This window comes from Aedes albopictus, chromosome 3, assembly GCF_035046485.1.
Source record: "Aedes albopictus strain Foshan chromosome 3, AalbF5, whole genome shotgun sequence".
Lineage (NCBI taxonomy): Eukaryota > Metazoa > Arthropoda > Insecta > Diptera > Culicidae > Aedes > Aedes albopictus.
This window is the reverse complement of record NC_085138.1, coordinates 120,895,433-120,922,074: the sequence shown is the minus strand read 5'-3', so window position 1 is coordinate 120,922,074 and position 26,642 is coordinate 120,895,433. Positions and strand designations below refer to the sequence as shown.

At 40.6% G+C, this 26,642-nt stretch overlaps 2 protein-coding genes across 2 annotated transcripts; one reads left to right on the top strand and one right to left on the bottom strand.

Moving 5' to 3' along the window:
* The first annotated feature begins 10,664 nt into the window (after positions 1 to 10,664).
* On the top strand, positions 10,665 to 21,231 carry LOC109622087 (monocarboxylate transporter 12-B). The gene is made up of 5 exons (XM_020076311.3): positions 10,665 to 11,316; positions 19,552 to 20,144; positions 20,220 to 20,364; positions 20,566 to 20,686; positions 20,916 to 21,231. Exons 1-5 carry the CDS (start codon positions 10,968 to 10,970, stop codon positions 21,187 to 21,189), a joined length of 1,482 nt encoding a protein of 493 aa, XP_019931870.3. The 5' UTR covers positions 10,665 to 10,967; the 3' UTR covers positions 21,190 to 21,231.
* Positions 21,232 to 22,963: 1,732 nt separating this feature from the next.
* Positions 22,964 to 24,488, bottom strand: LOC115257134 (uncharacterized). Its single transcript, XM_029856544.2, has 2 exons — positions 24,154 to 24,488; positions 22,964 to 24,101 (listed from the first exon to the last, which is right to left on the bottom strand). Exons 1-2 carry the CDS (start codon positions 24,220 to 24,222, stop codon positions 23,034 to 23,036), a joined length of 1,137 nt encoding a protein of 378 aa, XP_029712404.2. The 5' UTR covers positions 24,223 to 24,488; the 3' UTR covers positions 22,964 to 23,033.
* Positions 24,489 to 26,642: the final 2,154 nt, after the last annotated feature.

Genomic DNA, 26,642 nt, shown 5'->3' with positions numbered 1-26,642 from the left:
GTCGGCGTCGGTGGTGTAGTGGTAAGCGTGGTTGCCTCTCACCCCAGTCGGTCGGGGTTCAATTCCCGTCGACGCCGATGGGATTTTCTGAGACATAAAATCCGTGATCACATCTTCCCTCGGATAGGAAGTAAAGCCGTAGGTCCCGGCCCATGTGTTGATGGGTTCGATATGTAGGGTCCTCAGGTGTGGTGGCTGTCTCCCTGGGGCATCGGAATTTAAGGCTTAGCTCCTAGACCCAGCCGACGTAAAACAGAACTGGCGCCGAACGGTGCTAGTTGGCCAGAAAAAAAGAAGAAGAAGACTTTATATTTTGAAGTACAACATTTTTGCAGGTTCAAGCGATTTTTTTCGGCGTTTTTGGGGATATTTCGGCTTGGCAAAACTAGTGTCACCTCCCCTGAAGCAAATAGTGAATTCTTTATTCTTTTAAATTAAACACATTATTTCACTTTTCGACGTTTTGGGGAACGTTTATAAATTACGTCTATCATTTGGGGGAGAAGGGGGGGGGGTGTCAAGAAAAGTGTGACAGTACGTGTGTATTAGGTATAGGAAAATAGCGAGACAGGGGGGGGGGGGCGGGGGTCTAGAAATCCCGAAAATCGATGGACGTAATAAATAAACCTTCCCTTGTCCCGTTGACGTTTTGTCCTTTCGACGTTTTGGCATTCGACGTTTTTAGCATGCGATGTTTTGCCTGGGTTTCGGGTTTTCTTCAAAAGAATGAAGAACTTACTATTTAATTGCTTAGGTTACTCGTTTCCAAAGTTTTTTCGTTTCGCCGTTTTGCCCTCTCCATGTTTTGGCATTTTAAATTTTTTCCTAAGCTGTATGGCCAACTTTTTTAAAGGATTTCAAAACTTTCGCTACTTCACTGATAATGTTAAGTTCCGTCGTGCGAATTATCTTGCTTGATAATGCAATCCATTTTATTTAGATGGGAAAAGATGCTAGTACACAGGGTCAATGGCTTGATCGAATGTTCATTAGTTTCAAACAGATGTTTACACTTAAGCTTTGTTCTCATCAAATATTTAAAGTACTCGTCAAAATGACCATGCGTCAAAATGACTAGTGAACTGTTTTTTTTTTTTTTTTAATCTGTATTGAAGAGATTTTTAGCCCTTGGCTAGTTCATCTCGGGACCCACGCTTTACTTCCCTTCCGAAGGAAGAACTCACATTTTGCGAGTTTGTCGGGAGTGGGATTCGATCCCAGGTCCTCGGCGTGATAGTCACGTGCTTTAACCATCACACCAGATCCGCTCCACACTTTAACGTTAAGTTTCATGGTATAATGGTATAAACAGGCAACACTGTCACAATTTAAGAATTCATGAATTTCTAAAACCATCGAAGTTTTTCATATATATTCATCAATCACGCAAAGATATTATTTTAATTTGTTATCTGTTCTAACGAGATTTTTAGTTCTATAGGATAATTCATTTCGGGATGCAAAGATATATTCGTATTAATTTTTGAGCAATTTTATCTCAATAGCAGAGTTGCACTCTGTCACTGTCAATGGCAAGCAAATAGCTGATTTTGATAGGCCATGGCCAGCTGCGATCCAAGTCTGCGTTCGCTCTGTTGGGTCACCGTCACTTTCCTTGTTCTACCACAACTGGACTGACTGTTATGGTGTGTGGATATCACTGATAGGCCACCTTTAAAATTCGTCTAAAAATCCAATTGAAGACTTGCCAAGATGATATTTTAATATATGATAGAAAATAACAAGTGTTGCACGTTGGCCATGAAAAAGTTTGAGTTTTGGCGTAAACCACTAGAATATCAGATCAGTTGCAATGATTGTGATCTAGAGTGCGGGTCAATATCAAGTTGCTGCCTGTCGTTGTCGACTTGATATTGAATGGCCTGGAGTTATAGTGACGAAAGTACAATATCAGTAGTCACCTGACAAGACTTATATTGCGCAACTCTGCTCAATAGAGCTCAGAGGTACACTGTATGCTCTCAGTAGAAAATCATTAAAAAAACGTTCAAAAACCACAGACCACCGTTCAACATATTAGAATAACTCCACAGTGAATGCATATATTGTTATGAAAATTGGATTGAAAGTAGGAAATAAGTTGTGGAATCGGAGGAAATTTTCAAATATGACTCTTTAGGGCATTTTTTTATTATCGTACAAATTGGGCCGAAGAGTCTCCGAACCTGAAGAATATGATATATGAAAAACTTGTGCGGCTGGACCAGTTCTGCAAGAAAGTCACGGAAAAACCACCATTTTTCGAATATTTAAGATAAATGTCACGGACTACCTTGAAAAAATGCCAATGATATTTGTTCGCGCGTCACACTAAAGGTTTCGGACTCGAATTAAAAACTCGCGGCGGATTACGGTTAATCGAAACTAATTTATTACGCGAACAGAAAACGAAAGAACAACGAGGTGTTGTCTTCGCGACGGTATATTTACTTCTAATTGCTTATGTACAAAACAGCTGATCGGCGGCGGCTGCGATCGAGAGGCGATCGTATTTAAAGCCTAATTGCTACCTGCTGACCCGATCGTTGCCTAAAGCGAAACGGGCCAAGAAATAGCGAGTGACAGAACGAGATGACCAACAGTTCCACGACTGTGGAACATGTTTGGTCACTCACTCTCTTCCTATCTATCCCTTGCATGACCATAGCCGGCCGCCTTGAAATATTTTCGATTTCAATCTATCCTATTCTAGCTCCCGTATGTTTACAAAATTCAAAGTTGATATTAATACAAAATTCTCCCTTATATACTACATACTGCTGCTCCTGACGACGACGATGAGCCAACGGGATGACCTTGGCCTATATACTGTGCACCGACGGGCTGTCGGCTGCCTATTGCTCTTCATTGGCCGGATGGCTCGGTGTTGTTGTTTTTCCTCGGATGGATGGAAAGGTGGATATAATATCGTGGAGTAAAATTTTGTAAAACCGGAACAACTTACCTGGCAGACAAATTTCTGCACTGGAGACCGTTCCGTCTGCCAGGATTTGTTGATTGCCGATGCGGTTCATAGGGTGGGTAGGTGGCTTCAGTAAACGTTGGATATTCTCGGTGTGTGGACTGTAGTTTTCTTGATGATAAATGTTGGCCTCGATGCATTGCAGCGACTTCGACATTCGACGATTGGTGGCTGGACTACGACGATTACGGTTTCTTAGACGACTTCTTGCTACTGATGACTACTTGACTGCCTTGGACGAACTGACTGGAGGATGACCTCGACTTGACGACTTCGACTGGGAAAAACTAGGAGTTTTGATTCGATGCTGTCGGCTTGATCTCGGAGTTGGATGGCTGCGACTGAGGCATTCCGTGCCGACTGGGACGTTGGTGACTATGAATGAGATGAGAGGGTGCTTTTATAAACGAAATTTTGTATACGAAAAAGACTTCCCTGGATGGAGGCCCTTTGGCCTCCGGTGGACGCCCGAGCGGCGTCGCCGATGACAGACTTTTGTTTCCTTAAACTCGTTGACGGAGTTACCGGATGATTGCTTGACGTGATGACTTGGTAAACGGCATGGGCGCTGTCTTCGAACTGACGATTGACGACCCTTGATCTTGGACTTCTGACTACTGATGGCTTGGACGGATATTGAGGCAATCTCTGTGCCGCGGGTGACGTTGGTGGACTCTGAATAATATGAAAGGGTGCTTTTTCACATGTAATGCTGAAAACAAGAATGACTTGCCTGGACGGAGGCCCTCAGGCCTCCGTTGGACGCCCGTGTGGCGCCGGTGGTCCCTCTGACGACAACGATGGTAGTTACTAACGGTCCTGTTCTCGATGACGATGATGTTTGTCGGTTTCGCTGCTATCCGTAGCGGTTGCGACGGATCCTCGATGCCAAATGATCTCCACAAGTTGGCCATACCCGTGGAAAATCATGGCGGGAACCCGGGAGGTTGAATTGCGCACTTCTTCCTCCAAACGCAACGGTAGACTTTACCTCGAAACATCAAACGTTTTTCTGACTTTAGTTTCAGGACATGACGAAATACTACCAGACTTCTAGCCGTTTGCTAGACTGACGAGACAAACTGGACGGGATGCAACGATGCACATGCAACAACCACCAACGTACACGACACATATTACCTCAAATTTGACGACAATGGACGGAAGACAACTCAAATTTGACTTGAGTGCCGTAAGTTTGGCTGCACCAAACGGCAGGGAGGCATGTCTGAGGAAAAATGAGGAGGTTACTTTTTCGAAAGTTTAACAAATACATAACTTAACTGGGGTTGCGGAGGTCTTTTCGACCTCCGCCGTTGGAGGAGTCCTAGTTCTCCCCTTCGCCAGATGGAAAATTATCTCGGATTGGCAGCACGCAGATCTTGGAGATCGCTCGCTGGTAACTGCCGTCTTTGGTCCGCACGGTCACAACTCTAATGTTTCCGTCAGACCCAGGGTGAACCTCGGTCACCCGTGCCAACTGCCACTTCAAGGGTGGCAAATTCTCCTCTTTCAAAACAACCATAGTGCCAACAGCTATGTTGTTCCTCTGCCTCGTCCATTTCGTCCGATTGTGGAGGTTGGACAAATACTGCTTCGACCATTTCTTCCACAACCTCTGGGTGAACTCCGTCATTCTTTCCCAAGCCGAAAGTCTGTTCTCCGGAACTCCACCAAAATCGGGTCCCGGAATGGCCGTCAGCGGCCGCTGGATCAAAAAGTGTCCAGGGGTGAGGGCCTCGAAGTCGTCCGGATCGTTGCTGATCGGGGTCAGCGGTCTTGAATTCAAGATTGCCTCTGTCTGTGCCAGCACCGTTTGCATCCTGTCGTATTCCAGGCTGCGGGTGCCAATCGTTCGCTTGAACAGGGTCTTGAACGACTTTACCGCCGATTCCCACAGTCCTCCAAAGTTCGGTGACCGGGCTGGAATGAACCGGAACTCGATCCTGTCCTCTATCGTCTGCCGAAGCACTGCATCCGTAAACTGCTGACTCGCGAACAGCTGGGCTAGCTCATCCAGCTTCCGTCGAGCGCCGACGAAGTTCGTCCCGTTGTCGCACATTATCAGCGATGGTTTGCCACGACGCGCAGTGAAACGATGCAACGTTGCGAGGAATGCCTGCGTCGACAGATCAGCCGCTAGCTCCAAATGTACAGCTTTGGTAACTAGGCACACGCAGACTGCTACGAAGCATTTGATCGGTCGGGCTCGACGCTGCGGGTACACCACGTGGAACGGACCGCAGTAATCGACGCCGACTTTCTGGAACGGAAAGCATGGTCTGACTCGCTCGGGGGGTAGATCGGCCATCAGTTGCTCCTGGATTTTCGGTTTCGCACGAAAGCACTGCACGCATTCGTGTATAACCTGCCTTGCGAGATTCCTGGCGCTCGTTGGCCAGAATCGCTCTCGAACTGCCGTGACTATGTGCTGTTGACCAGCGTGGAAGTATTTGCGGTGGTAATAGACTACGACGATTCTCGTGAAAGGATGCCGATGGTCGAGTATGTACGGATGCTTCCTGCCATCCGGAACAGCCGCGATAGGGAACGTGTCATCAGTGCCATCAGAAGAATTTCACACTACTGCACTGCACTGCACTTCCACAATCACCTAGCACTTCGATCGACTCGACGAACCACCCAACGCGACCCCGATTGACAGACTTACAACCCAAAAACGACAGCAGCAGGGGAACCAACCATAGAAGAATCGACAGGCCAACAAAACCCAGCGAAACCGAGACCAAAGACCTTTTGAGGCGGACACCAGGGCTACTGCACTTAAATGAAAATGGACTCACTTCACATGCACAGAACAAATCATTTATTTGCAACAGCCACAGATTACGGCGATACATGCAATTCGCCACCACTCATGCACTCTACTCCCTTTTTCTCCGAGCAGCGTCCAACTACTCCGTCCAGTATGTTCCGAGTCCGCCTCTAGGGTTCGCGCTGTCGCAGTTCCACCAAGGAGATGGCCACTATCCGCTCCGGTGGTCTCCAATTGTCTCACTGTTTCCGCGCAACTGACGGTGCCAAATCTTCGCGATGGCGCGGCGCAACTTTCACCGAAATGGTGACACTTTTCACTGTGGTCTTTTTGTCACCATTACCGCACAATGGTACAGCCTAAATCACTGTCCGTGGCGCAGATTGTCCACACTCGCGCCGCTGTCCGAAAACCTTCGCCGGGAATCCGATCCGGCTCGAAGGACCAAATGTTCGCGCGTCACACTAAAGGTTTCGGACTCGAATTAAAAACTCGCGGCGGATTACGGTTAATCGAAACTAATTTATTACGCGAACAGAAAACGAAAGAACAACGAGGTGTTGTCTTCGCGACGGTATATTTACTTCTAATTGCTTATGTACAAAACAGCTGATCGGCGGCGGCTGCGATCGAGAGGCGATCGTATTTAAAGCCTAATTGCTACCTGCTGACCCGATCGTTGCCTAAAGCGAAACGGGCCAAGAAATAGCGAGTGACAGAACGAGATGACCAACAGTTCCACGACTGTGGAACATGTTTGGTCACTCACTCTCTTCCTATCTATCCCTTGCATGACCAATATTCACGGTGAATATCATTTGGCATTTTTCAAAGGTAGCCCGTGACATTTACCTTAAATATTCGAAAAATGGCGGTTTTTCCGTGACTTTCTTGCAGAACTGGTCTAGCCGCACAAGTTTTTCATATACCATATTCTCAGGTTCAGCTTGTAAAATGAGCTGTAGGTGATTGAATATGGATATGACGAAATGAAATTTTCAGCACTGCTAGTGACCTTGGAAAACAAAAAAAAAAACATCGACATTTCGCATCTAGACGAGTGTACGAGCTGTTTTTGAGAATGTGTAACTGTAACACATTTTTGTGTGGTCTGGAAATTATACACTTATGAGTAGGGCTTACACATTTTAGTGCTGAGCGGTTTTACTGTGAAGGGTCTTCTATAAGCTTTAATCGCTGAAATTTTTGGAATGCACTTTTTTTCGTTTTTGAATTATGGCCAATTTTGTTGAAAAATGTCCACATGTGCCATAAAAGCCTTTTCTTTGAAAAATCATAACTCAAGAACGAAGCATCGTAGAAACAAAGTTTTTTAATGAAAACCATTGAGATAATTTATATAGAATAGCCGGAAAAACTTTGCACGAACTTGCGGAAAATGTTCACAAAAATATTTTTGAGAAGGTTATTTTAAAAGCTTTGATCGCTGAAACTTTTGGAATGTACTTTTTTTTTGTTACTAAGTTATGGCCAATTTTGTGAAAATGACCATGTAAGCCCATATTATATGGTCATTTTTCACAAAATTTGCCATAACTCTGGAACGAAAATTAAGTGTATTCCACAAATTTCAACGATCGAAGCTTATGAAATAATTTCCTCAAAAATTTATTTTTTGAAAATTTTCCACGAGTTCGGACTTAGTTTTTCCGGGTTTTCTTCATGAATTTTCTTAACGGTGGGAAATTTTGTGGTAAACTTTTTCCATTACATATTTTTTTTAATCCTTAAATTTGCTTTCTTTTTTATTAAAAAACTTTGTTTCTACAATGCTTCGTTCCAGAGTTATGATTTTTCAAAGAAAAGGCTTTTATGTCACATTTGCATATTTTTCAACAAAATTGGCTATAACTCAAAAGCGAAAAAAAAGTGCATTCCAAATATTTCAGCGATTAAAGCTTATAAAATAACCTTGATAACTTGAGTTCGGGCATGGTTTTCCGGCTTTTTTTTACAAATTTTCTCAACTGTGGAAAATTTTGAGGAAAACTTCTTTCAGTTCATATTTTCTTTTTGATTCCTGAGAAAATTTGCTTTCATTTCCTAAAAAATCTTTGTTTCTATGATGCTTCGTACTTGAGTTATGATTTTTCAAAGTAAGTAGTGTCAGGGAAAAACAAAAAAAAAATTCCACCTGAGTATTCCGGAAAAATAAGCGACCCTGAATTTTTCTCAATTATTTTTTGTTCATATATCCATGAGCCCTGCCTGTGGAAAAAGTTTCATGAAAATCGGAGACTCTTCGGCCCAAACCCGTACGGTAATAAATAAAATACCTTTTAGTGCAAAAGAACTTTGAAAAAATGGTCTAAAAGGTGTATATTTTATTTTTTCAACGCAAACATTAATGGACGTTCCAGGGGTTTTCAAAGGCTTCCAGACGTGTTCCAGGCGATTTCAGAAGGGTTCAAGTCAAGGGATTTTCAAAGAGTTTTAGGTGCATTCCAGGGTGTTTCAGGTGTGTTCCAGTGGGATCTGGGGGCGTTTCAGGGGTGTTTCAGGAGATTTCAGGGTAGCTTCAGGGGTTTTATTTGAGTTTAAAGGGCTTTAGAAACAAGACAGGAAGTATCAGGGTTTTTAAGAGGTTTCATGAGTGTTCCAGAGGTTTCGTTGTTGTTCAAGGAGTTTGAAGAAGTTTCAGGGTGTTCAAGGGGGTTCCAGAGATTTTTATGGTTTTCAGAGCCGTCCCGGGATTTTCAAGGGGTTTCGAGGACGTTTCAGGTGATTTCAGCGGCGTTCTAGAGGATTCAGGATGGTTCATGGGTATTCCATGGCGTTTCTGGGGATACAGGTAGTAACTAGGGTGTTCCATTGGTTTTCAAGGGGATTAAGGGGCGTTCTGGAGGATTATAACAGAATGCTCTGGGCTTCAAGGGAGATTCAGGGGCGTGCCAAAGGGCTTCAGAGGTGTACAACGATATCTATGACAAAAGGCCTAAGGGAGCATCCATAAATGTCGTAGCATTTTTTGGTCAATTTTTACTCCCCTCCCCCCTCGTAGCATGTTTTCCCATACCTAATACATGGCTCGTCACACACTCTCAGTCACTCCCCCCCCCCCCCATCATCCTAACAAGCTACGTCATTTATGGACGCTCCCTAAGGCGAAAAAGGTTAAAGGTCATAAAATCAAAAGTCGAATGGACAGTGGGTCGAAGGGTCAAAAGGTTGATAAGTCAAAAGGAAATTAGCTAGCACAAAAGATCAAGAGGTTGAAAGGTTGATCGTTTCTATTAGTTTTTTTTTAATTTCGGCCTTTTGACCTTTTGACCCTTCGACCTTTTGAGCTTCGATCTTTTCCTGTACCGACTTTTCGAACCCTCTAAGCAGAATTACCGTGCTTATCGATCAGACAAAGGCCTAGGTGGCCTCTGCTGTACATATGTAGTAGCCGTCTCCATTCCACTCGGTCCATGGTTGTTTGTCTCCAGTTTCGCACTCTGCGTAGGGTCCGCAGATCGTCCTCCACTTGGTCGACCCATCTAGTTCGCTGCGCACCACGTCTTCTTGTACCGGTCGGGTGAGTCTCGAGAACCATTTTAGTCGGGTTGCTATCCGACATCCTGATGACGTGACCCGCCCACCGTAGCCTCCCGATTTTCGCGGTGTGGACGATGGTTGGTTCTCTCAGCAGCTGATGCAGCTCGTAATTCATTCGCCTTCTCCAAGTCCCGCATTCCATCTGCACTCCGCCGTAGATGGTACGCATCACCTTCCGTTCGAAAACTCCAAGGGCGCGTTGGTCCTCTGCACGTAGTCCATGGTCCATGGTTCGTGTCCAGAGAGAACTACCGGTCTAATCAGCGTTTTCCACTCTGGTTCCACTCTGAGTTGATATCTGACACTGAGGAAGATTACAAGTGGTTGCCGAAATACGCATATCTGTCAAAATATAAGCAAAAGAGTACGGAATTAATGATACAAAACTGATTAAACTCATTCGAAGACTTCGACCTTCCTGGTCGTTTCAGTAGCATATCAGTGGTTTCAAGGACGTTCCAGCGAATTCAAAGAAAGTTTCAGGGGCGTTCTTGGAGATTTCAGGAGATTTCAAAGGTTTTCAGTGGTGTTCCAGGGGATCTCAGGGAGTTCAAGGGAGCTCTTCAGAGATGTTCTAAAATTAATAAGGTCAGAATCGTTTTGATCAGCTAAATAGATGATCGAATTTCCCTATAATAGGTTTCTTTTGCTTCTTCTAGTTATCCTGAAATTACAAATTTCCACATCTTTAAGCATTGTTAGCTTAACGAATCTTTACGGAAAGTTTTCTGTTCGACTCGGCAAAACTCGTACGGGTTTTTCCTATACTTATTACATTGATTGTCACACTTTCAGGCACCCCCTCCTCGTTTGAAGCATGATGTATTTTTGGATAACCTATAAAGATCCTCTTTCGCGATTACGACAATCTCGAGTTTAGATTTATAGTAATTTTCTTTATTTGATTACTTCTCCCCCTTTTGTATCCCAAAGTTACCAGTGTATATTCAATAAAAGTCTTCATATTCAACCGGAAACCTTAACGAGAATCAACCACACGCAATCTCTATGTGCTGAGTTTCCAATATATGCATATTTATGTAATTCCAAGGGAAGTATTGTAGTTATTATACATCGATGTTTAGTGCATTCAAGTCAGACTTACAAGAATTTTGTTACAGTAGTGTTCAAGGGATTTCCTGTTTTGTGCAAGAAAAGGACTTCCCAAGCCATAAAACTGTGGGGATCTGTTTAAGTATCTCCCCCGCCAGTTACTCTACTATTGACGATCTTCATCGTCCTCATCGTTTCACAAACCGGCTGCTGCGCCTTCTTCATTGATCCCGCTCTCCTACGTAGCAAGGTAGCCAAATAGTTTCAAACTTGCGGGAAAATCACCCAAGTTACCACCTGCGTCGCTTATCAAACGCGGCTGGGCAGATAGAAACACACGCTCTGAAAACAACACCTAATCACGGTTTGTCATCAACGTGCATTGCGCTGGCGTCTACCGAGTATTGGCTGTTTACCTATCGTTAAGCTCACTAACCTAGACCATGTTATACGGATCCAGCGCGAGAAAGCCCTTCGCATGATAAAAATTCCTACTATGCATAGATTGGGAGAGATTGCCACCGTCGTTCATCAGTTGATTCGGTCAGTTTAGTTTCTTGCGAGCGGTTGACGGTTCCGGTTCTAAACATCTTGATGGCAGTTCAGTACAAGAAAGTAGCCCCCGAAGGGGGATGGGGCATGCTGGTCGGCATAGGGATGGCCACAATGTTCACGGTGTCCTTGGGCTCGTTGCCTTCGTTTGGGCTGATGTATGGAGATTTTCTGACGGACCTCGGCGAGGAGACTAGTGCGATTGCGTTGATTACGAGTTGCTTCTTCAGTGCGTTGAGTTTTGCTGGATTGTTCACAAATACCTTGATGAAAAAGACATCCTGTCGAACTGTTGGATTGATCGGTGCTGCTTTATATGTGATCGGAAGCTTTATGACTATTTTTGTGCGGTCTACCAATGAGCTGCTGGTATCGTTCAGTATATTTCAAGGTAAGATATAACATGATGGCTGCACGTTGCACTATTGGGTTTTTGAAAAAGTCAATCTGGGAACTTTTCAAACCTTACGAAACAACAGAGAGACTTGAACCTACAAAAATAGAAAAGAATCGGTTAAGTGCGTATTGGAATAGCTCAAGTTTTCACGAAAACTTGATAAACATGTGAACAATTTGATACATATTTCCTTTGAAACTGAGGATTAATTACCAAGAAACATGTTTGGACCGAAGATTCTTCGAATTCAAGAAAATTTGACCAGAGGTTGAGGTCAAGGATATATGATCAAAAATAGAATTAAAAAACCAATAAAAAGCTGGATGAGTTTTCACAAATTTTCAAGAAGAAATTTATACCTCAAAAGCTATATACACTGTGGTGCATAATTGATCGTACAATCGCCGAATTCCATACATAATGGCCAAGTTTGAGATGCTGTAACTTTGGTTTGCTGTGATAAATTCAGCTCAAATTTTGACGAGGAACTACAAGCATGCTGTATTGTATGTATACGAAGTACAAACTGTTTCCATTCACAGGTCTGGGCGTGACAGGGCCTTCCAAATGTGCAAAAGTGATCGGACAGTCCTTTGATCAGGTTTATTGATCGTTGTTCCGTATGTATTACTAAGCTTTAAATTTCCTTTTATATTTTTTCAATTGTGAATTTTCAAACTGATTATGGAAAAATCGAATTTATTTATGGAAAATTCAAACTTTTTTTAGAATTTTTTTTATTTGTTTGTGGAAATTCCGATTTTTTTTTGCTCAGATATCTATTATTTATGGGAAGTTTTGATTTAATTATGAACTTTTTGATTTGCTTATGGAGCTTTTGTAGCTTACTATTGCACCCAGCCATATTTCTTTATTGGAAATTTCTGGTTTTGTTATGGAAAAAGAATTCCTTTTATATGATTCTGTATATTTAAGCCAATTTTCCATATCATTTTCTTTTCCATCTTAACTCTTCCAGAAATTCCTCAAACTTATTCTCGGAAACAGGAGCGAATTCGTCCAAGAATCTGTAGCGGTGATGAGATAATTCCATATTCTAAATCTACACGCCAAACTGGGCCTGTACATCAAAAATATCATGAGATTAGATGCCGCCGGGGAGCCAGTTTCAAGTTTATGTGAGAGTAATTTAAACACATTGTTACTCAGAAAAAGGTGTTCCTTTCCATCAAATTAAAAAATAAATTATTTTTCATCTGTTTTTAGAGCTATTTTAAGAATATTTTTTAATGATTCTGAACAAATGTCTCTCAGAAATTCATCTAAAAAATTTTCGTACCTTCCATGCCTGAAATATCTCAAGGAAATTCTATCAGAATTCTCTTCACAGGTTAGGAGAATGTTTTGGTGCTATATTTGCTTCCCAAGTAACACAACTTGATACATTAATGTAAATAAATAGAGACGAACCAGCCAAGTGATGAAAGTCTCTTTAATAAAGACAAATCAATCAATCAATGTAAATAATACATGTTTCATACAAACGTACATGTTTTGTTCTAAATATAGGAAACGTATTTCCATACACTTATATCACCGAAAAAGCGCAAAAAATGGCGACTTATAAAACATCTGTGATGTTACTAAATATGTTTTTCAATACATTATTATAACATGTGGTTATGTTTTGAATATGTTTTCGCCAACGTCGAAAATACTTACTTTTTGCTAGCTGAAATTTATGAAAAGCACACTGTGCCAAGAAATGTGACATCTGTGATATGCTATTTAATAATGGCTCAACACAATTTTTAAACCTCAGATTATATTTGCAATTTCCTATCTCGATGCTTGGTCACTATGACCAAATTTCATGTGCCATTCAAAATTTATGGTGAAATTAGCACATTCATTTTCCATAAATTCATTCACTTTCCATCCGTTTGGAAACAAGAAATAAAGTAATTGTCATCTCTATGGTTTGTGCGAGATAATTTAATGATTTTCAGACATGCAACATGGTGGCTTCCTGATACAGTACTGTCAAAAAGTTTTGGAATAATATTTTCAATTATTTTGTATTCATGGAAGGTTTTAGACTGCAGAATGTGTATTCGGTATCAATAAAGATATAATATATGTTTTCAATAATTTTCAGACTTTCTCCAGATACATAGTTCTTGAGAAAAAAAAGCAATCAAAACAAAAAAATACTGTATTTTGAATTTTGAGCATGAAATTTTTGAGCAGGTACTGTAGTTTATCTGCCCTGATAGGGAACAAATCAAAATATAATAAATAAGTTTAAATTACATATGCTGTACTTCTCAATAACATGTTTATCAGATAATACTTCAATTAATTGAAATACATTGAAATAACATCAAAATTACGTATTTTGAACATCTTTTTACAAACAGTTTAAACACACAGTATAATGTTTGTTTTTTGGATACCTGTTTTAAACATAAGTATAACAAAAACGGTGTCAGGCCATTCGGCCGAAGGTCGTTAGGCCGAAGGCCATTCGGCCGAAGGTCATTAGGCCGAATGGTCATTAGGCCGAATGGTCATTAGGCCGAATGGTCATCAGGCCGAATGGTTCTTGCCGTTACGACCCCACTGAGACAAAGCCTGCTTCTCAGCTTAGTGTTCTATGAACACTTCCACAGTTATTAACTGAGAGCTTCCTCTGCAAATGACCATTTTTTTTTATCTGTATTAACGAGATTTTTAGCCCTAGGCTAGTTCATCTCGGGACCCACGCTTTACTTCCCTTCCGAAGGAAGAACTCACATTTTGTGAGTTTGTCGGGAGTGGGATTCGATCCCAGGTCCTCGGCGTGATAGTCAAGTGTTCTAACCATCACACCAGGTCTGCTCCACAAATGACCATTTTGCATGTGTGTATCGTGTGACAGGCACGAAGATACTTTATTGATGCTGAATCTACTGATATTTTACCCATGATTTTTTCCTTCTTTTAAATATAGGCTGTTCTTTCTAGTATCATTGCTAAAATAGTTTTTGGCGCTGAAACTGCTGATATTCAATTCATAAATTTTTCCTTCTTTAAAACATAGGCTATTCTTTCTAGTTTCATTGTTAAACTAGTTTTTCTCAAAAATTGTTGGAAAAGGTAAAAACAACGGCTAACTTTCAATTCGTCCTGATGACCATTTGGCCTAATGACCATTCGGCCTAATGACCATTCGGCCTAATGGCCTTCGGTCTAATGGCCTTCGGCCTAATGACCTTCGGCCTAATGACCCAGCATCAACAAAAACAAAGTAGAAGTGATGTTTGTGGAAATTGTTGATTATTTCGCGAGATGAAAAACTGGGTTGAATCTGTGTTTTGAAGTGAGATGTAGTCGCCACGTAAGTACATAAAGTGATCAATAGATGATAAGAAGCCTGACAAGTAAAGTACAATTGAATGGTGGATTCCTTCTTCCGAGCTATTGAGAACAAAATATACTTCCACAGCCGCCAAGCTTATTCTTCAAAATACTTCATTTACCTTTTTTTACCTTTCTAGAAAGTTTGTAGCCTGAATATCAGCTAACGAAAAGCATAAAATAAATGCATTGGAAGCTATCATAGTGGGAATTGCCGTGAATTTTAAGTGAAAGAAATATTTCATTCATAATGATCAAGTGTTCTAAGAATCAACGACCCGATAAACCTGTTGCACATTAACGTATTTTATACATATAAGTAACGTATTTATAACATACTTGAGCGCAAAAGTTACAACTATGCACTGCTGATGTTTTACTTAACATCTTTAACTAAAGAAAAACGATGACACAAAAATCTTGTATCATCAACGTTAAATTTACGTTACTGTAACTTGTAGTAAGGATGATAAAATTTTTGGGTGGCTTGTAACTCCCAAACATATTTAGAACTTGATTTTAACACAAGATGTATTAATAAACCATTATGACACTTTACTACACCATTTTTTTTTTTAAATTCCATTTCCAAAGATGTTTTTTGTGTTACTTGGGTTTCAGGTTTTTTTTTAACAACCAGTTAGGTTAAAAGTCGACGTTAACCCAACTTTTTGTGAGGATCTTAAAGACACATACTGAGTAGAATTTTGGGCAGAACTCTGAAAGATCCGGGAAAAATGTTTGTCTTAATCCTACGAGAAACTTTTGGATGAATCTCAGAAGACACTTTAGAAAATAAGGGTAAATTTATAGAAGAAATTAAAAGGAACTTTGAGAAAATGCTTGGAAAATGGCAATGAGAAACTTTACCGGTCATATTGAAAAAAAAATCTGCATGACTTCCAATTCCATGAATCCCAATTCTTGGGATTCTTTCAGTCATTCATCCTAGAATTCTCTCAGAAGCTCCTCCAGGATTTAATTCAAGACTTCCTCCAGGAACTGTTTAGAGATTCCCTTGGGAATTGTTCTAGGTATTGATTCCGAGATTCCTCCTGGAGTTTTTTCAGGAACTACTACAGGGATTCCTCCAAGAGTTCCTCTACGTACTCTTTTTAGGATTATTTCAGGTTTTCTTCAAGAATTTCGGTGATATCTTTAGAAACTCCTCCTTAGAAATTGATCCTTGGATTTCTTCAGGAATTCATTCTGGGATTTCTATAGGAATTTCTCAAGAAATTCCTCCAGAAATTTCTTCAGAAATTGTTCCAGGAATCATCTTGGAATTCCTGCAGTGATTCCCGTAAAAAAATCAGGGATTCTTCCAAGAATTCCTCCAGGGATTCTTCCTGAAAGTTCTCTAGTGGAAAAGAAAATCTTCCAGAAATTTCTCCAGGGATTTCTCTGGAGATTTCTCAAGGAATTTCTCTAGGTTCCAGGTTTAAGTTTCTAGGTTCCAGATTCCTCCAAGAATTCTTACAGGCATGTCTCCAGGAAATTGTTTCAGGGATTCCTCCAGAAATTCTCCCTGGAGTTCCTCAAGAGGTTTCTTCAGAAATTTCTCCAGAGATTCCTCCCTCTAGAGAATCCTCCAGGAATCCATCCAGGGATTCCTTCAGGATTTCTTTGCTCCAGGAATTCATCCAGAAGTTTCTGCAGGGAATCCTCGAGGAAATTCTCCTGAAATTCCTCCAGTTATTCGTGCAGGAACTCCTTTAAGAATTCCTCCACAGATTCAACCAGGGATTTGCTTAGGAATTCATCTAGGGATTTCTCCAGGATTTTTCCAGAGTTCTTCTCAGAATTCCTCTAGAGATTCCACCAGAAATTTATCCAGAAAATCCTCCAATTATTCCTACAGAAATTCCTCCAGGGATTCCTCCAAGAATTCCTCTAGAAATTTCTCCAGGAATTCCTCCAGGTATACTTTCAGAAATACCTCCAAAATTTTTAAGGGGGTTTCACATGGAATTTCTCCACGGATTTTGCCAGAAATTTATTCAGAAGTTCTTCCAGGATTTTTTCCAGGATTTCCTCAGGGAGTTGCTTCAGGGATTTTTCCAGGTATTCTTCCAGGGATTTCTCCAATAATTCGTCCAGAAATTCCTGCAAGGAAATTTGTCTGGGAATTCCTCTCTGTATTCCTAAAGCGATTTTTTCAAAAATTTCTCCAGGGATTCCTCCCATAATTGCTCTAAGGATTCCTCCAGGAATTTATCCAGGCATTCCTCCAGGCATGCTTTCTGAAATTCTTCCTGGGATTTCTATAGGGTTTACTCCTGGCATACCTGCAGGAACTCCTCTAGGAATTTCTCCAAGAATTCCTTCAGGGATTGCTCCGGAAGTTCTTCCAGGGATTGCTCCAAAATTTTAGAAATCCGTCCATCATCTTTTCCAGGGATTCACCCAAAAAAATCCAGAATTAACTGAAGATTTTTTGAATTACTTGAAGGATTTGTAGAGGAATTGCTCCAGCTCCAGTTCCAGGATACATGAGTCAGGAAATCTTCCAGGAAGTCATTCAAGAATTATTTCACAATTGTCTCTGAGAAATCATTAAGGATTTCATCCACAGATTTTTTCAGGAATCCATCCATGAATCCCTTCAAGAACACCCCCTGCAGCCCTGGCAAAGAATTTTCTCCATTAAATTTTTCATGCGATTCTTTGAGGAATATATCATGTTATTCAAACATCAAGTACATACATGCATACAGGAATTCACCCAGGGTTTCCTCCCAAAATTTCTCTAGAAAATGCAACACGAATTCCTCTAGAAATATTTCTTACCGAATACATTCCAGCTATTAGTCCAGACATTTTTGATAGTTCTCCGGAAAAACCTCTAAGAATTTCTTCAGGTTCCAGGCTTTTCCAAAATTGCTAATAAGCATAGACAAATTGGTTGAATTATTACTGAAGAAACTAAAGTTAGTCATAAAAGACATTATGTAGCCATTTTCAAAAAATCTTTGAACGGATTTCCATTATACTCTACTGGAGAAAATTTTGAAGAAAATTCTGGGCTAGTCATAAAAAGTTCAGCTTTAATTTGTTACAATAGTTTTGTAGATATTAACACAAAACATTATTAAAAGCTCCAGAAGAAACAATGCACGAGGAAAGAAAAATCCTTTATCTTCTAGAAATTGGCCACTGCTTCCAGCATTTTCTTTTCATTTTTGGCGTAACGTCGAAACTGGGATACGCCCGAATATCAGCTTAGAGTTTGATGAGATCTTTTAATCATATTATAACTTCCTGAATGACCATTTGGATTTGTGCATTGTTTGATAGACGAGCAAATATTCGATACCCAAAAAAGTCAAGGAAATTTATAGTGACTGATTGGAAATCACTTCAGCATGGTTTTAACGATATATTTACGTTTACGGTTCAGCTATATGGGCCCTTTCTTATTATGTGACATCTATTTTCTCTAGAGGTTCAAAAAATCTTCTGGAATTCCATTGCAAATTCTACCAGACTTTTTTTTCCATGATACTTAAAGGAACCACTTAACAATATGTTGCAGTAATGCTGTTAGAAAATTCAGAAGTTATTTGGGAAACCTATCGACGAATATCTTTTACAACTTAAAAAAAACATAGACCATTTTGGACAATGATCTTGTAAATGTGACAAGTTGAGAGTAGTCTCCAATAAACTATCAATTTAAACACATATGTCTATTAGCGTGGGTCATCGGAACCGTTTTCTCAGATCCAAGCTTTTTTGGTTCCGTTTCGGGTCCTGAGTATCAGTGCAAAATTTGAGCTCGATCGGTTGCGTCTACACTTTGCGCATTGCAATTGAAATTTGTATGGGATTTTGTATGAGAAAACATACTTTTTTGCATTTTTGTCATAAGTTGAAAAAGTTTGTCTGAAACTTTTTAACCGATACTGTAAAATGATAGCCTAGGATGTTCTGAAAAACTTTGTTGAAGACCGCAAAGCGATCCGAGGCTTGTAAAAATAGTTATAACCAACGAACCGCATGCATGTGTTTATGTTTTAACATGTAAAGGAATAACAATAGCAACGAAATCACGCAGTTTCGGCAAGCAATGCCAACCCTATAACTTTTTTCATAAGCATCAGATCACTTCGCAGTCTTCGACAAAGTTTTCAGGACACGCTAAGCTATGTTTTCACTTTATCGGTTACATGGTTTAAGAAAAAAATCGAACTTTCCATGAGAGAAATGCATAAAAGTGTGTTTTCCCATGTAAAATCCCATACAAACTTCAAACGCAATGCGCAAAACGTAGACATAACCGATCGTTCCCGAATTTTGCACACTTATTTGGGTCCTGAAATGGGACCAAAAAAGCTTTGATCTGATGGGATACCATTGAATTTTTCATTTTTCCATATAAACGATGACCCACTCTATTGTCTATTATAGATCTTGTCATTAAGAAAGTGGTTTTCAGATTTTTTTTTTCAGATTTCCATATAGTAAGACATGTAAAATTTCTGGGGGTGAGGAGTCTGGCAACACCCCCCCCCCCCCTCTAGCTACGCTAACGAAATGTGGTTTAATGATGGTTAAAGGAATCTCTCCTAGTCTTTTTGACTAAAAAATGTTACTTGGGGTGCCTTTCACGCCGAGTACCTGGGATCGAACCCCACTCTTGACAAACTTACTAAAATTGTTATTCCTTCGGAAGGGACGTACAACGTGGGTCACGACAAGAAGAGGGTTAAACATTTTGTTAATAAATAGATAAAAATAAAATGCTTTGTAGCAAATGACCTTTCTTTCAGAACAGTTCCAGCCATTTCACCCAATTACCCCAAAAATGTATTATAAATCGTGGTCCCACATTTATGAATTTTCAATTTCTTGTTCCCATTCCTGCAGGAGCCGGTTTTGGACTGATGATTCCCGTATCGTACACGACATTCAATGCGTACTTCGTCCAGAAGCGGGTAGTTATGATGAGCGTGTCGCAGACATTGATTGGTCTCGGTACCATGATTTATCCAATATTCATTCAAAAGACAATGGAGGCATATGGTTTTCGAGGATGTATGGCAGTATTGGCCGCTGTCAACAGCAATACCCTAGTTGCAATGTTGGTGATGCATCCGGTTGAATGGCATATGAAAAAATTGCAGCTCACCGAAGAAGAGCTACAAATGACTACACCATCGAACGAAGAACCAGCAGGAAACGTCGTTTCGAAAATCATTAAAGGATTAGATCGATCCCGACGAGCATCTTCCATCCCAGGCCTGGGCAACTGGTCCGGTCCGGTAGTAGTGAGTGATACCACCGAGAGAGACAAGAAACCCGCCACGAAGTGGCAAGTGTTGGTCGATTTTTTGGACCTAACGCTCCTGAAGGATCCCATTTACGTTAACATCGTTCTGGGCATATCGTTCGCTCTCTACTCGGATCTGGCGTTCTTCACCCTGCAGCCGATGTATTTGTTCATGATAGGATTTGGCAAAGTATACCCATAAAACCGTGTAATTCGATATCACGTTTTGAATACTAATGGTGACCTGCTAATCGCTCTTTTCCAGCCGGATGTTTCCCTAATCATTGCCATCGGAGCCGGAGCGGATCTGCTATCGCGTGTATTCCTGGCCATTTCCAGCACATGTTTGAACATTAAGGCTCGCTACGTCTATCTGGCCGGGGCGCTGTTCACCATCCTGGCACGTTTCGGTAATTACTTTTACCCACTTGAAATTCTGCATTGCCCAGTGTGCAAAAAAGACCCACATTGCCATGGGGAAACAATATGTTAATGGCCTCCCCCGGAAGTGTGAGCACCATTCGACAGGATTGCTTCCTACCATGTTTTACAGTTTTTCTCAATTCTTTTTTTTTGTTTGTTCCTATCCATGCCTCTGATTTTCCGAACAGCGTTTTTATTCGTTTACGATTTTTATGGGATGGCTACCATAACGGCCATAATGGGATTCCTTCGAACTTGGATACACGTCCCACTGCCGTTGGTGTTTTCCGAGTATTTGCCCACGGAAAGGTAAGCATCCGGCGCCATACGGTGTCAATTTGCCTGCAACCCTCTCGCAAAATCGATAGCCGGGCCGCGATAAACTTTTGGCGCCCATAAATCTTGATTTTGTATGCATAAAGGCGATTTCCCATACGCACCGTCGTCGTCGTCGCATGATTGATGGGACTCATCTTCCTGTCGTTCGTCCTGCTCGACTGACGTGGGCCGTTTTCTGTTTTTCTGTTTCGGCTTTCAGATTTCCTTCCGGCTACGGGTTATTTATGTTTCTGCAGGGAAATATCACTTTTGCCGTGGGGCCGATTGTGGGCTACATCCGTGACGTGACCGGAAGCTACTCGATCTCGTTCCACTGTCTCACGCTGTTCATGGCACTGTGTGTGTTTCCGTGGCTGTTCGAGATCGTCTACCTGAGACTGAAGGTGAAAGCGCTGAAGGAAGCTGATTTGCAACAGCATAAAGTCGCCATACCGATTAAACTGGAAACGATAGAGGCAGGCGATAAAAGTTAAGCTTGTCTCAAATAAAAGAAAGGCTAAGCTGACTGCTGGTATTAAAATCTCAATTCATTTGAAAGAAAGCCTGAATATTCAAAATCCTCGAGAGTTAACGTGGAAACATTGCATGTTTTGGACGAAATGTTCTATAGAAGTACATAGGTAGGTAGAATCTTCGAAGACTGTGCATTTTTGTAAGGAGGAGAGGTAGACCAAGGTGTAGGTGACATAGCTGAACCTAAACGGATGCGAGATCACACAACAGTTGCTGTGGCAGTCAGTCTTTTAGTCAAATACAGATATTGCCCTACTAGCGGAACAATATCGCATATTCCTCCCTCACGGGAGCTGAGTAGTGGAGCTAGCGGCGATCTGCAGCTAGTCGGTTTCCAGTCTAGGAGAAGATTTCCACGTCAAATGAGGGCTTTGCAATAGCGAAGGTAGTGACTTCAACACTTGGACAGTCGAATCTGGGCTATACTCGAATCTATGCCCGGACTGAACGTGGGTTTCATGAACGTAGGCGACAAAAACACCTACAGTAGAAATGGTGTGGAGTCAACCATCGATGTGACCTGTTAGAGATCGTATCTAAACCCTAATTCAGACTGGAGGGTCAACGGTGGCTACACGCACAGACGCTGCTGTGAAACACTCTTAAACTGGAGAACGAACGCTCAGGATTGAAGAAGCAAACCCCTTTTCTCTACCTGCCTACGACCAAAGTTCCAATCGGGATAGTTTAACCGATCTTCCCTAAAGTTGCTCGCAGCCCTAGCCAATTCCATAGAGCAATAGGGATAGAAGTTTACTGGGAAGAGTGCTTTGTTTGCTAACATAAGGACTGTTCATTAAAGAAAGTGGACATCTGTTCACCAATAGTTTAAAGTTAAAACTAAACAGAAAAATGTGAATTATTGCTCAGTGTGTAAGAACATTGTCCACTTTGGCAACACACTCAAAGAAAACGGAAAAAAGTGAGGAATTCATAGCGATGGGTCGGATAAGCTTAGCGACTAGCTTTTAATTCTGCACAAATGGTGTTCCAAAAAGTTGGCGTTTCGAGAATTGGCATACTAGTACACTTCCAGGACCGCAATTTTTCAACGCTGAGCAGGGGAGATATGTGCCACATGATGTAGGGTATGTCAGAACTGAAAAAAATGGGAAAAAGTTTTTGGTGTGGCAAGCCAATTGTTCATGCGGCTCAAAGAGTTCTTCATATGTCACAACGGGAAAAATCAACGGTGAAAATAACAGAGAGGAATGCATCAAAAAACGACTTCCACCCATCAGCCGAAAACATACGGATCCTTCATTGTTTTGGCCGAATCTGGCATCCGCTTATTACGCTTCTTCTACACTAGAGATGCTCAAGAAGGAAAAAGTCGATTTCGTCGAAAAATGGCAAAATCCACCAAACTTCCCTTAACTGCGTCCTGTGGAAAGATACTGGACAATAATTAAGCGGCATCTCAAGAAAGATAGAAGAGAAGTAAGCTCTGTTGATTGCTTCAAGAAAATTTGGTCTGCGGCACAACGAAAGGTTACGGAGAAAGTTGTGCAGAATCTAATGGGAGGTATCAAGAGGAAAGTCCGAGCGTTCTTCAGAAATGCGAAGTAAATGTTCAAACTCACGTGAATTCGGCCACATGTATGTTGATTGTCGTTTATAAAAAATAAACTTATGAATTTGTTCGAAAATAAATATTCTCTATTGAAAAAAAGGTGTCCACTTTCTTTACTGAACAGTCCTTACTGTGATTATATTCATTACACACAAAGAGCATACTGCTACCAAAGTTTTATTTCCAGAAAAAGTTTCCACAAAACATTATCAAACAAACTAGCTAAATATTTTACAAAGAAGTCAAAATGTTAAGAATTTGCTGCAACTCAACGATATCTGGTATATTGGGATTGTTTCCTACGTTGACATAGGGAGGTAAACCAGCATTTCTAAACCTGGATTTAGTTGTACGCGTTTTCAGCTGCTTCCTCATCACCTTCCTAAGCTGCGTTTTTGGTTTTTGCGATGTTCTCGTTATAGTCCTTGCCTCTGCCGCAACACGCTTCCTGATAATTCTGGTAGCGGTTTTTGTCACCGATCGGAACATTCCTTTAGTTGATCTGGTACGTGGTCGCCTGGTACTTCCAACCGACCGGAAACTTGGCTTCCGCTTGGTGGTTCCTTGGATGGGTTTCATGGTCGTCGGCGGTGTTGGTAGACGAGGTGATCTTGGTATAATACCGGTACTAGGCGATGGCAAACTGTATGGCCTGAAGTTTGTAATTACATCAAGTGGTCCTGACGAATTGGCCGCTGGTAAGAATGTGAATGGTGTTGTCGGCCGTATATTTATAGCTGCATATGTCATTGATCGTGGAACTATTCTCACAGTTACAGATGAATTATCAGTTTGAGAAGAAGGCGAAAAAATCGCATATGGAACTGCTTTTGAGTATGGAACTGCATTTGAATATGGAACAATGGGCATGGAAAAATTGCGCAGCATATTCGAAATCACATTCGATTCGTTATACAGTGGCGAGTTCTGTCCTCCTGATGGTATTGCTCCAAATGGGGTCATTGATGCATTCGCAGGTGAAGAAGGTAAAAAAACGGGATCTGATGTTTCCGATCTTAATTTAACAATTCCACGCGGCTGGATCTCTAAGCCATATCCAATAATATCCAATGAATTGTTCCAAGGAGTGGATGCATTCAACGGATTTAAATAATCAGTATTGTTTCCCTGGATCCCGAAATCAGACAATTCATTTACGGCCACTTCTGTACGATTTGAACTAGTTGATCCGTTTAGGTCCACATCCATTTCAGTTGCATTCGCACCACCTTCATTAGTTGCATCAATGTACGATTCATTGTCCACTGCATTGGGGCTTTCATCTGTTAAAACCGAAGGCTGAAAAATTGAAAGTTGTAGAAAACATGCACAAATCAACGAAAAGTTTTACCAAAACCAATTGAAATTGCAGAAATAGAAATGTTGTAAAAAGGCAGATCTTTTTGCGTACGTGGGCCATGCTTAACTGGACAATGGTGGATGCTTGTCGATCAATTTCATTATAACAGATAATGGATAATAAATTGCATACCGTAAATAGGAGTAATCTTTTTTTTTTCCTTTCCCGCTGTTGGGGTAAATTGAGCCACTGCGTCCAATATGCTGAACTATTTATTTTACAAATTTCGTAACGCTCTAGGGAGAGGGGGAGTACGGCTGAGCGTTAAAGGCCCATTCTTTTTTTTCTATTTTCGTACAAAAAGCATTACAGAGGAGGGAGGTACAGGGGATACTCAAAATAACTGGGACAGGTAAAATTTTCAGTTTTCAAAAAATGTTCAAATCGCTGTAACTTTTCGAAAAGGGCATCAAATATTCTCAAATTTTTACTGTAAGCTTATCAACTAGTTGTAATTTGGGAAGGATCGGGCCATTCTACACAAAGTTATAAAGGTTCTAGAAACAGGTATAATTATCCGATAGCCAATTTTGAGCTGCTACATCTCCGGATTCAATGAACCGAATGCAACGAAATTTTGATCATTTATGACTTAATTAATGAACTTTGAAAAACAGTTGACTTAATTTGAAATTATTAATAAGAAAAAAAGTTATGGCGATTTCATTTATTCCATGCTTTTTCAGTAAATTTATCTATTTTTCATATGCATCCCATTACTTTTTCAATTTAATGAAGGCTATTTGGTTGCTTTTCTTTGAAACATAAATATATTCAATTCAATTACTATTTCGAATTTTGAAACCATGATGAAGTTTTAGAAAAATTGGTGTTATATTAGAAAAATAATCTAATCAAAATAATTTTCTTTCGTGTGAAGAATTTAAGTTTAGTAAAATGTTTTTAATAGCTCATTATATGAGTCATAAATGATCAAAATTTCGTTGCATTCGGTTCATTGAATCCGGAGATATAGCAGCTCAAAATCGGCTATCGGATAATTTTACCTTTTTCTAGAACCTTTATAACTTTGTGTAGAATGGCCCGATCCTTCCCAAATTTTGACAACTAGTTGATGAACTTACAGTAAAAATTTGAGAATATTTGATGCCCTTTTCGAAAAGTTACAGCGATTTGAACATTTTTTGAAAAGTGAAAATTTTACCTGTCCCAGTTATTTTGAGTATCCCCTGTAGGTTTAAACTTTTCAGCCGGATTTTTTCTAAGCGAAAATTATAAAGTACATTTTTCTGTAGTTTTGATGCTCAACAGCATAAAAAGAGTAGATTATGAGGCAGAATATGTTTTTATGGATATCCTAGGACATCCAAACTGTTCTTAAGTTCAGATCCTATAGTTAACTGGTGTAACGGTAACTTCTTTCATTAAAGCTATGATTTGTAATCCATCATGTTCAGTAAGTCTTCTGAAAGTTCAATAAACAGTATCCGATCAGTCGGGATATCCTAGGTCATCCGAATGGTTCCTGAATAATGGTAACTTCTTTCATTAAACATAGTTACGATTTGTAATCTATTACACTGCCGTCCTACGCATAATTGTCCCATGTTATATGGGAACCCCATATAACATGGGACAACTATGCGTAGAACGGCAGTACAGGGGATAGACAAAATGATCGGGACAGGCAAAATTTTCAGTTTTCAAAAAATTGTGACTTTTTCTAGATTCTTTCTAACTTCATGTAGAATAGGCCGATCTTCCCCAAAATTGGACCATTGATTCACAACAAATTGATCAACTTATAGTGTAAATTTTAGATTTTTTGACGCACTTTTCAAAAAGTTACAGCAGTTCGACCATTTTTTTTTAACCGTAGTGTGGCCAGCAAAAAAAACACCCGTAGAAGGCCGGCAGGGTACCCGGGTACCCACGAAATGGAAATGATCATATCTCAGCGATTTTTCCACCGATTTTAAAAGTTTTTGCCTCATTCAACTCAGAAACTCATTATCTATCGAGATCGTATTTGGTTGGACCGGTCCGATCACCATGGGTACCGGAAAATCCGGATTTACGGATCCATGTTTTTATACAATACAATATACGGGATTTTCGGTAGGTTAGTAACAATTTCGGTACCAAGCATCGTAAAACTGCTTTGGCATATTGTATCTGACTGGCCTGGAATCATAAAACGTGTTGACTTTGAAACTGTGATTTCGGAACACGCTTCTCGTGGGGCCATGGTTGACCATAAACACTTTAAGATATCCTAGTCTTAACAATGTGGGTTTCAATATGGTATAAGGACATGCTCCCAAAAATATGGATTTTCCGAAAACCACGGTGATTAGATCGGTCTAACCAAATATTTTCCCGATAGATGATGAGTTTCTGAGTTGAATGAGCTAAAAATTTCCAAAATCTATGAAAAATTGACGGAGATATGATCATTTCAATTTCGTGGGTACCCGGGTACCCTGCTGGCCTTCCACGTAATAAAAAAATGCAGGAGC